Raw genomic sequence first — 17140 nt, 5'->3', positions numbered from 1 at the left:
AACTGTAAGTTATCAGGGAAAAGATGTTTTTGTTAGAGCATAATTGATTCAGAGTATCAAAACATTTTAATGGGAGAAACGTGCATATATTTTTTGACTCATTAAGTTTTTCTTTTGTGTAGTAGAATCTTTTGTCAGTTGCTTCAGTTCTAACTGGGATATCAGCGAAGCTTTGTGATCCTATGTTCCCAAAAAGAAAGAAAGAAGCAAACAAAAATTCAGTATTTAATAAAGTATTTAATAAAATAAATTTAAAAAGTTTAATAATAAAATGACCTTCATTTCCAGCAGTGAATAAAAAAATATGTTTAAAAGATATGTTACAGTCTAGACTCTTCTTGAAGTGTACCTAGGATTGTGCTGTGCTCTGCAGTCAGCACAAGGGCAAGCAAAAAGCAAAGGCTGTGAAGACCCGGAGCCCTGCGTGCTCAGGTCTCAGGTTTATTACAAGCAGGAGTCACCATGTGTGCTGTGTTTGAGCCTGGGTGCAAGACTGCTCTGAGCCAGCCTCTTGTTCCAGCCATTACCCCCTTGTTAGATAATTCTATCCTCCTTTACCATTTAAGAAGTACACATAGGTATTTTCTTGCAGCATATTGACAGCCCTTAAACAGATCCTTAGTAATGCTAACCTTGGTTTTTATCCATGGTTTGAAACAAAAATCAAAATGGAAACTAAAAATTGAATGTAAGGTAAAACCAAGGAAAATATTTTTCAAAGTTACTTCATGGATTCCTTGTTTTTTAAATCAGCTCATTTTCTAAATAAAAATATAGATATGCTATGAGAGAAAGCTGCTTGAGAAATTTGGGTGGTGCAGGGGAGGGATTATTTTTTATTAAATTTGGCAAATGGATTTCCACATTTTGTAATGTATACCTCATTCTCTACAAATTCTAACGATGTATTTACTCTTTGTTAAAATATTATCGATTGATTTGTGGCTTTCTTAGAACTTGTAGAATGAGATATGATGTTCTGTTTGTGCAAAGATTATTAAACTTCAAGTTCTTAATTTAGAATTTTTCCCTTGGGTTATTAGCAATATCTCATAGGTCTAATTTTTATTACACATTTGGCCTTCATTAAAGCTATTTAAAATTTGTTCCAGATGGAGTAAGTCCCTCCAAATAAGTCAATCGTTCCTTAAAATAAATTGCCATTAGCTTGTTTAAATATCAGAACAAAACCAAGGAATGTCAAGGAATCTCACATTTCTAGTCCAACAAATAAGACTTTTTTATTAACAAGTCTTAATGTATAAGCCAACTGTTTTTATTTGCTGAGTACCGTCTGATTGTATTTAAACAACACATACTTAGCTTTATTCATCAGAATTAAGATTATTAACTAACTAAAAAAAATACGCTGAGAGAACTTCAGAGTTCACCAAACAGGCAGAAATCACAAACTGATAATTCTTTTTGCAAGTTGGCTGGTGCCAGGTAGTATCCTTATTCAGTTATAAAAAGAAGATATTCAATAAAACTTATATCTCCTCTGGAACTTTGTAAATTGCCTCATACTGTTGCTTATAAACGCCAATGCTGATTATTTCCTTTCACAGTGCTCCAGCTGAGGCTGCAGCAAAGGAGAACGAGAGAGCAACTCGTGGACCAGGGCATCATGCCACGTAAGATTTCAGTGCCACTGTCATCTTCAGTGTGATGTAACAGATGGGCATGTCCAAGAAGATCCTGTATCATATGCTCTACCTCCAGTTGTTCCCATTTAATCGATACACCATTACCAAATGAGTTTATAAGAAAATCCAGGCATCGGCATTGTCAACCCAGAAGAATCATTTAGAATACATTTTGAAAACCAGATGTAGTTGAAAAGATGGACTTGAATTTTATGTTATACAGAGAACACCTTTGAAACCCTGTACTTAGGCTAAGTTTTTACTTCAAGCATCAACATTTGTTTTAGTTTTGAAATAACTGAAGTAATCACCCTACATAATGAATAGTGTTTCTTAAATTTGCAAAAGTAACATGATAAAATTAATTCAAAACCTTGTTCAGTATTATTTAATTCTTATTAATTATCTTTGATACTATTATATGCTCTATATCGTTAAGTGTATCTCAGTTACAGGACTAACAAACATTCTATTTATAATTAATAAATCCTTTTTGCCCAAGTACAGATATTTTCCAAATATCTCTGGGCTTCATTCCTTCATTTCTGAGAGTTGATTATTTATAGACTATTTATCGAATTGTCTTCTTTAATCACCAAGTTTGGAGATGGTTTTCTGTTTTAGTGGTTTTGTGGGGGCTATTTAGATTATATACATGGATTTTGTCTAAAAATCGATTTGTCGAAGAAGTAACTCATTTGTCTTTAAACTGGAGTGCAATTATCAAGTGCATTTATGCTTCCCAGTCTCCTGAACCATTAATACTACCTTCTTTTGTTTTATGATAAGGAATTTTTCTCGGCAGTTGATATTTTCCCAATAAAACTTTTTTTTCTGGACTATTAATTATCTAAATATTTTTAATCTCGCTTTGAGATAGAGTTAAAAGCTGGTTTGCTCATCTGCCAGATTGCTCTACCACTACATTCCTGACTATGAACCAGTCAGTCAAGCAGGATCAGATCATGATGTTTAAGAACCATTGCTAAGCCAGCTCTAGTCTACTTTTTGGAGCTGGTCCCTTGCCAAACCTATTTGTCCTGGGCTCCTGGGAGTTTTTTAAATGCTTCAAGTACCAGAGCTGGAAATAATGCTACCAAGAAAGTGCTGATTGGCCAAGTTTTGGAGAGATGACAGCCGAGTAAGCCTAGTCCTAGATCCCATCCACGTCCTCTGACTGCCCATAATTATAAGTGTAGGTTGTTATCAGGCAATGGTGGGCATATGCACAAAAGATTTTGCAAAGATAGTTGGTAGAACACCATAGTAGGTGATATTTTAGTAAACTCTGCTTACTCTCACTCTGGGATTCTGGAATGTTTACTGTATTAGCAGTGGACATCTTAAAGAAACATTGTGTCTTCGGTGAGCTGCATTGTAGTACAGTAGAAAGCATGAACTTTTCAAAACTAGATTTAAATCCCACTGTGATCACAATCTAGCCATATGACTTCAAGGATTCATTTAACCTCTTTGAGCTTTTCATCTGTACTGGAGCTATTACCTACCTTCCAAGGTGTGTGATGATCAACAGCAGTGCAATTGTGATTGACCGCAGAGCCTGAGGCTAAGCCCATTGTGGGTTCTCCGTACACAGTAACTCAGACGTACTAGACATAGAGTGCAGGTTTAATGGAGTGACATTAAGAGCAAAGGCCTGTCAAAGAATCATCAAACCATTTCCTTGGTGATGGTAATTTGCCCTAACTATTGATTAGAACTAGTCTGATCTGATACTTGCATCATCATTAGGCATACAACTCTATTGAAAATGTTTACTTATTTTATTGTGAAATACATCATTTTAATTCTGAAACATTTTAGTATTTCAAGTTTTGCAGATCTCCTAGAGCCACTAGTAAATAAATGGAATTGTAGATGCAAACTAATAAGATTAAGAGGAAAAATCAACATGATATACTATAACAATTGATTGAAGTATTAACTCCTCTATGTCATGGAAATATTTCTTTTTTTCCTCTTGCAGCTTTGAAGAGCCCAGCAGCATTCCATGAGCAGATAAAAAGCTTGGAACGAGCCAGAGTAAGACATTTCAGTTAAAATATTCTTTTTCTGTGCTGCTTTCTTTTATTTTAAAGAACCTGTGGACAAATAGTAGCCTTACTCCTAAATTTGTCAGTAGAGAAAATGTAATGTATTTTTAGGATACATGGCTTATACAGTAATATATTCTGGGGTAGTTTTACCATGGAGTTTATAGAAAATACATAACATTCAAATTTTGTTCTTTTAAATCTAGTGACTAGTTTTGTACATAAAGGACAAGTCATTACTTTCTCACTTTCTTGCTTTCAGGGCATCACAGCGGTTTTTAGAATCATAATGGAGTAATCCTGCCATTTATTACCCCTGCAGACGGACAGCCCAAGTGATGTGCTGGTCCCAGGCCCTTAGGTGGTTTCCCCACTGAGTCTGTGTTACATTTGACCAAGGGTAGGACAGTTTGGCTGACAAAAGAAATGTTGCTACATTCAACTCTGCTTTTTTGCTGAGATGACTCCATCAGAGTTGCATGTCAAATCTATGTTTGTTATTTTTCTTTGAAAGTACCATTATGCACATTTGTTCTTTTTGTTATAGAGAAAATGTCTATCATGCAATATGAAAATAATCATGTTCCAAAAATTCCTTAAGAATTTTCTTAGGATTGCAGTAGTGTTCTCTTAGTCTTCTAAAATACAAAATCCATTTTAAGGCCCTATTGTATAGAGCTGAGTAGAGTTCTGAATAAGAAAATAAGATCAAGTATGTGAACTCATCAAAGAAAATGCGTCAAGGATTTTAAGAAGTTTGTTATCTGGGTGGCTTTTCACTTGGCCTGAAGTGTAGATTTTATTGATTTTAGATATTTAAATAGTCAGAACCCTCTGTTCAAAAACCTTCAAATTATGAGCTTTTGCCTTTTCCAAGTTTTAAAATGTAAGTCTATAAAGTATTTGCTTTATACCAACATATACTTCCAGTCCCTGTGCAGTTTTGAAGGCTGCAACTTAAATCATGTATTGGATAATAGTTTCTCAAAGTACTAATTTCTGCTCTTTCCTTTCTCTCAAAATCATGACCAAAAGGGTATATATACAATTTGTTTAAACAGAGTACCTTGAGAAAAAAAATGTAAAGCCACAGTAAGTCATAAACAATTTATGGTAAGACTTTGTCTTTTTTTTTTCCCCTTTTTAAGACTGAAAACTTTTTGAAGCATAAGATTCGGAGCCGACCAGATCGTTCTGAACTTGTCAGGATGCATATCTTGGAAGGTAGAAGTTTTACTTCTGCTTATTTTACTGCATTTTCTCAAGAAAAGAAGTGAGAATTCTACTATTTCTATTTATTCCCATTTTAATAACTTTTTACCCCACAGGCTGACATCCTCCAAATTGGATAGCAACATGAAGACCCAAAGCTAAAATGTTATGTTAGATACATGGGGAAGGTTTGATTCTCCAAATAACCAATTGATGGACTGACTCTTCCCCCCTAGCTGGTACACAGGTGTCTACCATACTGTTCTGGAAAAACGTTTTTGGTCCAGAGGATTTCTTCACAGTAAGGGACATATGCCCACTCATTAGGTCCTAATGGGTCATAAAGGGAAAAATGGCCACAAGTCTAACCTTAGATTTCACTACTTGGACCCTATTATATCTACCTGGTGCACATCTAGCCTTTTCTGCTTACCCACAACAGTCCAGCTTGATCTGACCACCTTATTTTCATGATGATCTAGCCTCTTGACTCCTGGCGCCGGTAGGACAGTTCATTCCATCTTTGGTGAGACCTGTATCTCAGACCAGGATGTTTTTCTCTCTGATGACAGAGCATTCCTGAAAGCTGGTATCTCCACCATAAATTCCCAAGTTACATTTTCTTAAATTGTTTTGCTTTTCTGATTTATTGAGCAAGACTGGGAACTTGACCCTGTGATAGTCTTGAGTGTGTTAAACCTGAAGGAGATACAGAAAGAATCTGAAAACTCCTCAAACATGTAGAGACAATTAAAAGGTAGAAGGAAGATTAGATTTGTTCTCTCTGGCCTAGTGACACAGTTACAATTGGGTTGATTTACAAAGCACTGGATTGCTGCTCAACATGAGGAATAATATCCTAAAGGTCAGACATGTCCAAAAATAAAATCTTCAGGAAGTGATGTGGTCACCATTATTTACAGGTGTTTATTGGCCAGCAAGCTAGACACTAGCGACCCCACAGGTGAGCCAGATGGGTGCCTGCCCCCCTGGATCTTACATGCTAGAGGCAGAGACAGATAGTAAATAGACAAACCGGACTGTGGAAACTGCTCTCTAGGGAATAAACAGGCTGCTGTGGTGGGGAGTGAGCACAGGCTGGCTACACAGTAAGGATGTTGTAAAGAAGTTCCAGCCATCAAGTTGGTCTCTCTAATCCCAAGCAGGGTCTCTTCTAATTGAAGGAATGTGACGTCCTTATATTGGGGCTGGGAAGTGAGAGGTGTATGCCTTACTCTACTTTGGGCAGTGTTCTCAGAAGTCCACTGGACTAGAAAAGCTTTTCCAGAACTCCAGTGGTAGGGTCACAGCACTGCCAGCTGTCAGGGATAAGGGAATCTTCAAAGAAGCAAGTTCACTGGTAAGTAACGGGGTAAATGGCTCCTTCTGTGCCTGAAAATATCTTGACCTATAAATAAAGGACATTTTTGTAGGACAACGCTGTCTGTTCAACTTGCCTTTTAACTATAACAGACTTTATTAATATAATAGAACCAAGGCAAATACATTTAGCTATCAAAAGGAATCATATTTATTCTTTTTTTTTAGCTGTTCTACATTTAAAAGTCTAACCATGTATATAAATGAACTTTAAGTGGTGTTTTTTAGGACACCTCAAGTTGGGATTCTCAAAGTAAGAAAGAATGTGCCATCTATAATTTTTAAAATATCTTAAAACCACTCCTAAGTTATTTTAACATCTCAGTTTTGATTTAGCTGGGTATTTGGCAGGAAAAAGTCTAAATCATTTTCTGAAGTTCAGCAGCTAAAATCCAGCCTCAGCCTCATGGAGATGAGGAGGTAATAAGTCCAAGAACAGAAGCATACCAAAATGCCAGCTTCTGATTATTTGCTTTTGGACTATTTTCCTTCTAAACATATTACTGATATCATTTGGGTGGTGTTAATGGGAGAGAGGAGAAAACAAGTCCATTCTACCTAGATTATAACAGAAGAATTTAAACCTCATCCTAGGGTCTCATTCTCCTACCTGTCATCCTGTGTGGTTAGAGGTGTTTTATCGAAGAATATTGGGCCACAGTAGGTTATGTGGGAAAATTATAAAGATGAGACAGGCACACACGTTATTTTAACTTACAGAAATATACATTTATTTGCCAATCTTCTGACCTAGGGCTAGGCCCTTCACTCTCGAGAAGGCTTCAAAGAATGGAGCTTGCATCATCTTTCTTGCATAAAGCACAGCCACTATACAATTCCCATGGAAAACTACAGTCTCTGTTTATGATGGAACAAAAACTTACAGACACTTGAAAAGCAATCTGTTTAAAAATCCTAGATTTTAGTATTTATTCCCAAATCTTTTACAGTTGTTATGTATGTATCCTAATTTGACAATGATAAGTCATTCCAAAACATTTAACTTAGGTTTCCAAGAAATAATTTTAAGTTTATCATTTTCCCATTTAGTTACATATTGACAGTAGCAGACAAGAACCATTTTTTGGATAATCAGAGTTGACTTTTGGTGAACATATAACAGCTGATGGAAAGAGAAGTGCTCAGGTGTGCTGAAAATTAGTTTATTGCTATGGGGTTTCAGTGAGCTTTGGGCTTCTGCCGGGACACCTATGGAATGAGGAACAAAGGTTAATCCTGAGATTATTTATGGGGAATTTCATTAAAAGAACTTCTGTATAATTTAAGAGGCAAGCAGTTCTCAGCTCAGAATTTTGTGTTAACACCTCATTGTTATTTTTAATCAATTACAAACATTATTTAGAACAGTGTAATTAAATGTCACCAAGAATGACCAGAAACACAAGTAACTGACAGAATCACACAATGAATGAGTCAGGATACTTAAAGTAGTTTCACATCTGTTGTACAACTTCATGCATTTGTAAGTAGATGAGTTGAGGCTTGTGGCCATTAATTACTATGAAATTAAATGTTACAATGTTACGTATTCAGAAATAAACCCAAAATCTGAATTATTATATCAACCTGCAGACACCATCAGTCCAAAAATATGTTTGTAGTTCTTTCCATTAGAATCCTGTAGAGAAGGTTATAGTGTAAGATACAATGTACTCCCTTCTAGGAATTAACTACTTTCCAAGGAAGCCCAATCTAAAACTATAAACTTCTTGAGCCATGGACCAAATCTCTCTTGTTCATTTTCCTTTCCCCAGTGACTTATAAATGTGAATTTGATGCTCCTGCCATAAATGAGCAATAGCAATACCTCATTTTTAGCTTAAGTTCTTATTAATTTGCACCAGAGGGCATCCATATTGTATAGACAATATACAGCTATCCAGAACTGAAAATATAAGATGTGTACTGGTGTATTCTTAGACAGTCATTTTCTCTTTCCATAAATATGTTGAGAACTCTTAAGTATGTTTAAATCAGTTTAAGTTAATTAGCTGGACTGAAATAACAGTGTGGAACAGAGAGTAATTCAAGTAATGGTCAAACTGTGTTTCCTCTTTTAGAAACATTCGCAGAGCCGTCCCTGCAGGCTACTCAGATGAAGTTGAAAAGGGCTCGACTAGCCGATGATCTGAATGAGAAGATTGCTCAACGGCCGGGTCCCATGGAGCTGGTGGAGAAAAACATCCTTCCTGTAGACTCCAGTGTTAAGGAAGCCATTATAGGCAAGATCCTAAGAATTTACTGTGTTCTGGGAGAAAGAGAAACTTGCAAGTTTTACGTAACTGATTTAAAAATTCAGCCCCAAGCATGAGTGTTGTTTCCCAGGTGAATTATAGATAATGAACACTTGCCTTGAAGCCCATTCTTACTGTTAGTGCTGTTATAGGACATACTGCAGTAGCCCCATCTCTTGCCAGTTCACACAGAGATTCCTCAGCTGAGGTTTAAGGATTTCAGCTCTGATTTCATTACCATGTTTTCTAAGTTAAATTTGTTGTACTGCACTGTTTAGTTTCTGTTAATTTAAGATTTTTACAAACTTTTCCTTATTTTACTTCTGTTTACTTCTAAGAGAGACAAAGAAAAATTGCTTGTTCAATGTTAAGTCCACAAGGTGATTAACAAGGAGTATAGATGTATTACTTGACTAAGAGTGGTAGTATCTGTCCATCTTATCTTGGTCCTATCATACTTAGTTCCCATTGTCCCCGCCGCCTTTTTTTTCCCTGACATAAGCTTTGGCTGGGGGGTAAAAAAAAAAAAAAGAAATTCCAGAATAACACCACTTATTCAGTAAAAAATTTTGTGTAGTTAATATCCTACTTTAAAGACTATTATAGTTTCTATTACTTGGGAGGATATATTTTGTATTAGTATGAACCTAAATCTTTCATAATTTGTAGTGAATAATTCTAAGCCATACCATCAATTTACAGTTCCATTCAATCCCAAAGAAATGGGCCTCAACAGGTAAGGTGTCAATACGGCAGGCGCTCCGTGAGGTGGGACGTGGAGGAGACAGACACCCAGTCGGGGCCCCATCTTCTCCCTTAGCTCAGGGATGTTTTAACAGTTGGCTTCTGAACTGGAATCCAGACTAGCGCCATCATTGCCTTTGGCTTGGGTGGGTCTTCCTCCCCCTTTCTTTCCTTACTATTTATTTTTTGATGAACAGGTTTGTTTTGTCCTCTAGCACTTCCATATTCCGGGTTTTACTGAATGCATTTGCATCTCCAGGTGTTGGTGAAAACTTTCTTACCTCCTATACTTCCTGTAACTGTAGTTGGATCCAAAGGCTTGATCTGATTCAGATTTGATTTATTTTTCCAAGTATTCATCATAGGTCGTCGTGTGTTCTTCCCCTGGGAAGCACATTACATTCATTTTTTTTTTTTAAGTTCTCATAGTAAGCAGTATTTCTCCTTTTTCACTTTAAACTTGGTATTCCAAAGCCAGGATAAGTTAATAATCATTTCTTCCTTCAGGTGTTGGGAAGGAGGACTATCCCCAAACCCAGGGTGATTTCTCATTTGACGAAGACAGTAGTGATGCCCTATCTCCGGACCAGCCAGCCAGCCAGGAGTCCCAGGGGTCTGCTGCATCCCCCAGTGAGCCAAAAGCTACTGAATCGCCATCTCCTGTGACTACAAACACTCCAGCCCAGGTATCACCTTTCTTGTTTTTACCACTAAACAGAGAAAGTGCTTTGTTTTAACATACACCAAAGCAATACATTTTCACTGGAAGTCTGAGAGTGGGAAAATACCTTTTTTTCACCTGTAGTCTAACCACCGTTAACATTTTTCAATAGAATCTTACATTTTATTTCTGTTATATACACATTTTATTTTATAAACAGTTTTATAACTCACTTTTACAATTTTTCACATAACTTTTTTTTTAGATGTAATTCACATACCATAATATCCATCCCTTTTTTTCTTTTCCACTCTCTTAACCATTTTTGTCTTGCAAAACTGAAACTATGCCCATTAAAATTAACAATTCCCCATTCCTTCATCCCAAGGTCCTGGCAACCACCATTCTATTTCTGTCTGTGAATTGGACTACTTTAGATATTTCACACAAGTGCAATCATACACTGTCTTTTTGTAACTTATTTCACATAACATAATGTCCCCAAGAGTCATCCATGTAGCATGTGACAGGCTCTCCATCATCTTTGGGGCTGAATAATATTCCATGGTATGGATGTACCACATTTTATTTATACATTCATCAGTATACACTGGGCTGCTTCCATCTCTTGACTGCTGTAAATAATGATGCTGTGTACCTGCATGGGGAAATATCTCTTCAAGACCTTGCTTTAAATTCTTTTGGGCATAAATCCAGAGATGGGTTTGCTTGATGATATGGTAGTTCTGTTTTAATTTGTTCAGGAACCTGCATACTGTTCTCCACAGCAGCTGCACCATTTTGCAACACCACCAATAGTGCCAAAGGGTTCCATTTTCTCCACATCCCTAATACTTGCCAATTTATGTTAATTTGATAGTAGCTGTTCTAGTGGTATGAGGGGATACCTCATTGTGCTTCTAATTTGCATTTATCTGATGGTTAGTAATACTGAGCTTCTCATGTGCTAGTTGGCCATTTGGGTATCACCTTTAGAGAAATGTCTGTTCAAGTCCTTTGCCCATTTTTAAAGTCAGGTTAGTTGTTTTTCAAGTGCTGAGTTGTAGGAATTCCTTATATATTCTGGATATTATCCCTTTTCAGATATAGGATCATAAATATTTTTTCCCATCCATCTGTTGTGATTTCCTCTGATGCACAGATGTTTTTTGGTCCCTTATGTCTACATGCAGTTTTGCTGCCTGTGTTTTTGGTGTCATACTAAGAAAGCACTGCCAAACCCAACGTCATGAAGCTTTTTCCCTTTATGGTCTTTTAGGATTTTTATAGTTTGGGGTCTTACATTTAGGTCCTTAATCCATTTGATAAAAAGTCCAGCTTCATTCTTTCACATGTAGATGTCCAGTTTTCCCAGCACCATTTGTTGAAAGGACTGTCCTTTCCCCATAGAACGGTCTTGGCATTCTTGTTGAAGATAATTTGACCATATACAATAAGAGTTTATTTCTGGGCTCTGTTCTATTGCGTTGGCCTAAATCTCTGTCGTTAATGTCAGGACCACACTTTTTACTACTGTAGCTTCGTAGTAAATTTTGAAATCAGGAGGTGTGAAACTTCCAGCCTAGTTCTTCAGGATTGTTTTGGCCACTTGCTGTCTCTTGAGATCAGATCGCATATTAATGTTAGCATGGATTTTTCTATGTCTGTAAAAAATGACACTGGGAAAAATCACTCAGAGTGTATAATTCAATGGTTATATTACAGTATAACCCAATGGTATATTCACAGAGCTGTGCAACCATCACCACTATCTGATTCCAGAACATTTTCATCATTCCAAAAAGAAACCCATACGCATCAACAGTCACTCCACATTACCCATCCACCTGCCCTGGGCAATGATCAGTCTACTTTATAGCTCTGGAATTGCCTATTCTGGATGTTTTATAAAAATGGAATCATACAATATGTGGTCTTTTGTGACTGGCTTCTTACACTTAGGGTCATGGTTTTAAGGTTTATCCATGTTTCACATATATTAGTATATCATTCTTTTTATGGTTGAATACTATTCTGTTGTACTGGTGTACCATATTTTGTTTATTCATCAGTGGACACTTAGTTTGGACATTTGACTGTTAAGAATAATGCTTCTAAGAACCTGTGTGGACAGGTTTTTATGTGAACATGTTTTCAGGTCTCCTGGGTATATATACCTAGGAGTAGAATTGCTGGGTCATATGATAAATCTGTGCAACTTTCTTTATACTTTAATAATAATCATAATAGTATTCCTTGTCAATAAATACACATTTATATGATTTTTAATGGCTACATAGTATTCAGTTGGATTGATATATTGTATGTGTTTTAACCAATTCCCTTTGTTGGTATTCTAGAGTTATTTTCTGTTTTTCACTGTTATGCATACAATAAGAGCCCTATTTTTTTTACATATTTCCTATACCCTGGTTTTCTACACACACTTTACTGGGCACTTGTCTATTTTTTAAATAATTACCAGATATTAAAATGGATTTGGACCTTTAGTTAGGCACTTTAACTGCCTTTCAGGAAGGTAATACTGATTTCTACAGTTACTCCATCTTTCCACAAGTAGGTAATATTATTACTTTAAACCTTGTACACTGGAGATTTGAATGTTTTAACTGGCTCTTTGAGCTTGGTTAGATTAAATTCATTTCAACAAATATTTACTGAGCACCTATTATGTGTCAGATTGTACTGGAAACTGAGACTCTCGTGCATGCAAAGGAATCTAATATTTTTTTATAATTGCGTTGGAAATCCACATTTCTTATTTTTCAGTGGGTGTTCATATTTCTTTTGGTTTTATAAAAACTTCTGTGCTGCAAATAATTTGTTTTTCATCTCTCCTTATGGTGTTTTTGCCTTACTGAAATTTTGATAGTATTTAGTTATTTTAAAGTCAGAACTATTGAACTACTCAGTGGGGTTGGTCAAGTTCAGTAGGAAAGATTCTTGTAAAGCCAAGTATCATAGAATTTTTTAGTTGAAAAGGAATTTAGCAGTTATCTGCCTTAACCCTTATTCCAGGGGAGGCCTGTGCTCAGAGAGGTATGGAAGTTTGGGGATTAAAAATGTTTGTCTGTTTTCTTACAGCATTTCTTCTCATTAGTAAATATCTATCTGTTAAGGACCATGTCTTTCAGCATTATTTTCTTCGTTGCACTTATCACTGTGATCTGAAATACATGAGTTTGTTTGTTTATTGTGTCTGTGCCTCCAACTAAAGAGTGACCCAATGAGGAAAGGGACTTCAGCTCTTAGAGAACAAGAGCTACGTGTGTATGTCTGTGTTCAAAACACAGCATAGAGCCAAGTAAAAAAGGCGCTCGGGACATACTGAATTGAATTCAGCACCATGAGTGTGACTGATGCCCAGCTTGTAGAATCAGTGTTTGTGTTCTTACATCTTAGAGGAGAGCCTCCCCAGCTTGGGTTCATCAAAGGCCATACAGGTAGCTACAGTTCATATTCTCTGGTTAAAGTTTACAGGGCCTGAGTGGCCCCTCAGCTTTGCTGGGACCTGGACTGGAAGGATGAGAGTTAGTGACCAGCCCATGGTCTGAGTTCTAAGCAGGCAGAAAGACAGAGCAAGGGAGATCCGCTCCTACTGTATTCTCACATAGCTGCTGCACCCTGGTTTTGAGCTTTAAAAATAGGGCTAGAGAATATCAAGTACACAAGGAAGTACCATTAAAAATGGTTCTACTAATGTGGGGGAGGGGAGCACGGGGAAGGCAGTTACAGCACAGAGAAGGCAAGTAGTGACTCTATAGCATCTTACTACACTGATGGACAGTGACTGCAATGGGGTATGCGGGGAGGGACTTGATAATGGAAGAGGGAGTCTAGTAACCACAGTGTTACTCATGTGATTGTATATTAATGATACCATAATAAAAAAAATGGTTCTACTTACCCATTTCAGTCGTTTGCTCTCTGCTTCTGTCTGTGTTGGGATATCAGACAGCAATTAGCTGGCTTACCTTTTAGTAACAGGGTTTTGTCACCTCAGCCATCTTCCTGGAGTGGCTTCATGACGGTTCTGCCTGTGTAGGAGAGTCCTGTGCTCCTTCCTCTGCACTGCTTGTGCACTGGTTTCTCACCTGGCCCTTGAAACCTGGTCTCCAGCAAAGCTTATTAGAGAAGAACTTTAAACAAAGGCAATCCCACCCAGTGGGCTGACATTCCAGAATTCCTTCAAGGAAAAAAGGAACAGCAGTGTTTCTTGAAGAATAAATATGATCTATTTATTAGCAATACAACACACATTAAGCCATGGGCATTTCTGAACCGAAACATTAGTTTCTATTACATTCCTTACTGCAGCTGCCACACCAGTTCTGCCTACTGTGTGCAGACCATTAACAATCTGCTTTTTTTTTTATTATTATTAAGGCATCATTGATGTACAATCACATGAGCAACATCGTGGTTACTAGATTCCCCCCATTATCAAGTCCCCACCACATACCCCTTTACAGTCACTGTCCATCAGCATAGTAAGATGCTATAGAGTCACTGCTTGTAACAGTCTGCTTTTTATCTGTCAACTAGGCTTTAGGGAGAAGACCCATGTTAGAGAAAGGTATAGTCCCTCCTACACTTCAAGTAAGAACCTAGAGTCAGGGCTGGCTCATGGCAACTTTACCTGTTCCACAATTTCTGTACCATATACCTTGAGACAGACTCTTCATAAAACTCTCTTGTATTAAGTGCTTTACTCTTTATAAGAAAGGGATCTGACAAAGATTCTTGTTATTACACTTATCCATAAGCATCTCCTTGTAAACTATGCTATGTGGACATTGAGGAAAGTAATCCTTAAGTAGGATCCAAAGTATATTGTAGGATTTGTTTTGGTTTGGTTGTTTTAATCACCAACTACGAGGCAAACTTTATGATAACTGTAAAGTCTTTGGGAATTCTGTGTCATGTAGAAGTAATAATTACGTTTTATTTTGTCAAATTTTGTGCTTTATTTTCATAGTTATCCAGTGTTTGTTTTAGAATTTGTCCAAGCATCTCACTTGACAAAAAGAAAATATATTTATCTCTCTAAATATAATTACTTCCACATTTGTAGTTGAAGGGAAAAGTACCTGAAAACTTCTTTTCTCATTAGACCTCAAGTTTCTGGAGGGCAGAAATTTTACCTTAGTAACCTCATAGTGACCACATGGTGCAGCACATCACAAGTGCTTACTACCTTAATGAATGAAAAGCTCTAGGAGGTTATCTCCACAATTTGTTTTTTCCTACTTTAGAGTTATCATTGTACCCTATCAAAAATCAGTCTAATCACTATTACTAAAACAATCCTTATAAAGCACAGGTAATAAAAGAGCGACATAAACATCTTGTATTTTGGGTGTTGACATTCTTAGGGGGTGGTTTTTCCCATTTTTTTAAGTGTAGTTGATGTAATATGTATTAGTTCCAAGGACACAGCATAGTAATTTGACACGTATATACATTACACAATACAATGCTCATCACAATGTGTAGTTACCATCTGTTCCCATACCAAGATATTACAATATTATTGACTATATTCCCCATGCTGTACCTTTCATCCCCATGCCTTGAGATTCTTAGCTTTTAATCTTTAAAATGAAAACTCAGTGTAAGAGTTTGCTGAGTTTAGTTACTATAGACCAAGGGTCCTAGGATGGCCTGTAGTGAAGGACTAGTGTTAATTTTTTATGTAGTTCTTTAAATTTCCAATGCATTGTGGACCAGTCCTTTTTTTTTCTTATATTAAGTCTCTACCCTTGCATATACTTCTTTTTTTTTTTTGGTATCATTAATCTACAATTACATGAGGAACATTATGTTTACTAGACTCCCCCCTTCACCAAGTCCCCCCCACAAACCCCTTTACAGACACTGTCCAACAGCGTAGTAAGATGCTGTAGAGTCACTACTTGTCTTCTCTGTGTTGCACATCCCTCCCTGTGCCTCCCCCCACATTCTATATGCTACTCTTAATGGCCCCTTTCTTTCCCCCACCCCTTATCCCTCCCTTCCCACCCTTCCTTCCCAGTCCCTTTCCCTTTGGTAACTGTTAGTCCATTCTTGGGTTCTGTGATTCTGCTGCTGTTTTGTTCCGTCAGTTTTTCTTTGTTCTTATACTCCACATATGAGTGAAATCATTTGGTACTTGTCTTTCTCCGCCTGGCTGATTTCACTGAGCATAATACCCTCTACCTCCGTCCATGTTGTTGCAAATGGTAGGATTTGTTTTCTTCTTATGGCTGAGTAATATGAATAATATTCCATTGTGCATATGTACCACATCTTCTTTATCCATTCATTTACTTATAGACACTTAGGTTGCTTCCATTTCTTGGCTATTGTAAATAGTGCTGCGATAAACATAGGGGTGCATCTGTCTTTTTCAAACTGGGCTGCTGATTCTTAGGGTAAATTCCTAAAAGTGGAATGCTGGGTCAAATGGTATTTCTATTTTGAGCTTTTTGAGGAACCTCCATACTGCCTTCCACAATATTTGAACTAATTTACATTCCCACCAGCAGTGTAGGAGGGTTCCCCTTCCTCCACAACCTCGCGAACGTTTGTTGTTGTTTGCCTTTTGGATGGTGGCCATCCTTACTGGTGGGAGGTGATAACTCATTGTGGTTTTAATTTGCATTTATCTGATGACCAGCAATGTGGAGCATCTTTTCATGTGTCTGTTGGCCATCTGAATTTCTTCTTTTGAAGAACTGCCTGTTCAGCTCCTCTGCCCATTTTTTAATTGGATTATTTGCTTTTTCTTTGTTGAGGTGTGTGATGAGCTCTTTATATATTTTGGATGTCAACCCTTTATCGGATCTGTCATTTATGAATATATTCTCCCATACTGTAGGATGCCTTTTTATTCTATTGATGGTGTCCTTTGCTGTACAGAAGCTTTTCAGCTTGATTTAATCCCACTTGTTCATTTTTGCTTTTGTTTCCCTTGCCCAGAGAGATATGTTCATGAAGAAGTCGCTCATGTTTATGTCCAAGAGATTTTTGCCTATGTTTTTTTCTAAGAGTTTTATGGTTTTATGACTTACATTCAGGTCTTTGATCCATTTCTAATTTACTTTTGTGTATGGGGTTAGACAGTGATCCAGTTTCACACTCTTACATGTAGCTGTCCAGTTTTGCCAACACCAACTGTTGAAGAGG

General features: G+C 37.0%; 1 protein-coding gene across 4 annotated transcripts in view; it reads left to right on the top strand.

The window, feature by feature from the left end:
• MRTFB (myocardin related transcription factor B) overlaps positions 1–17140 on the top strand; it is a 226708-nt gene that overhangs the window by 158879 nt on the left and 50689 nt on the right. For all 4 annotated transcript variants that reach the window (XM_036917865.2, XM_057486947.1, XM_057486948.1 and 1 more), the window contains 5 exons: positions 1569–1634; positions 3634–3689; positions 4849–4924; positions 8374–8535; positions 9799–9977. In XM_036917865.2, the coding sequence (XP_036773760.2) occupies positions 1569–1634; positions 3634–3689; positions 4849–4924; positions 8374–8535; positions 9799–9977 (539 nt within the window). The remainder of the gene's footprint in view (positions 1–1568; positions 1635–3633; positions 3690–4848; positions 4925–8373; positions 8536–9798; positions 9978–17140) is intronic.

This window comes from Manis pentadactyla, chromosome 10 (genome assembly GCF_030020395.1).
Source record: "Manis pentadactyla isolate mManPen7 chromosome 10, mManPen7.hap1, whole genome shotgun sequence".
NCBI lineage: Eukaryota > Metazoa > Chordata > Mammalia > Pholidota > Manidae > Manis > Manis pentadactyla.
The sequence above is the reverse complement of the archived record's forward strand: the minus strand, read 5'-3'. Positions and strand labels throughout refer to the sequence as shown.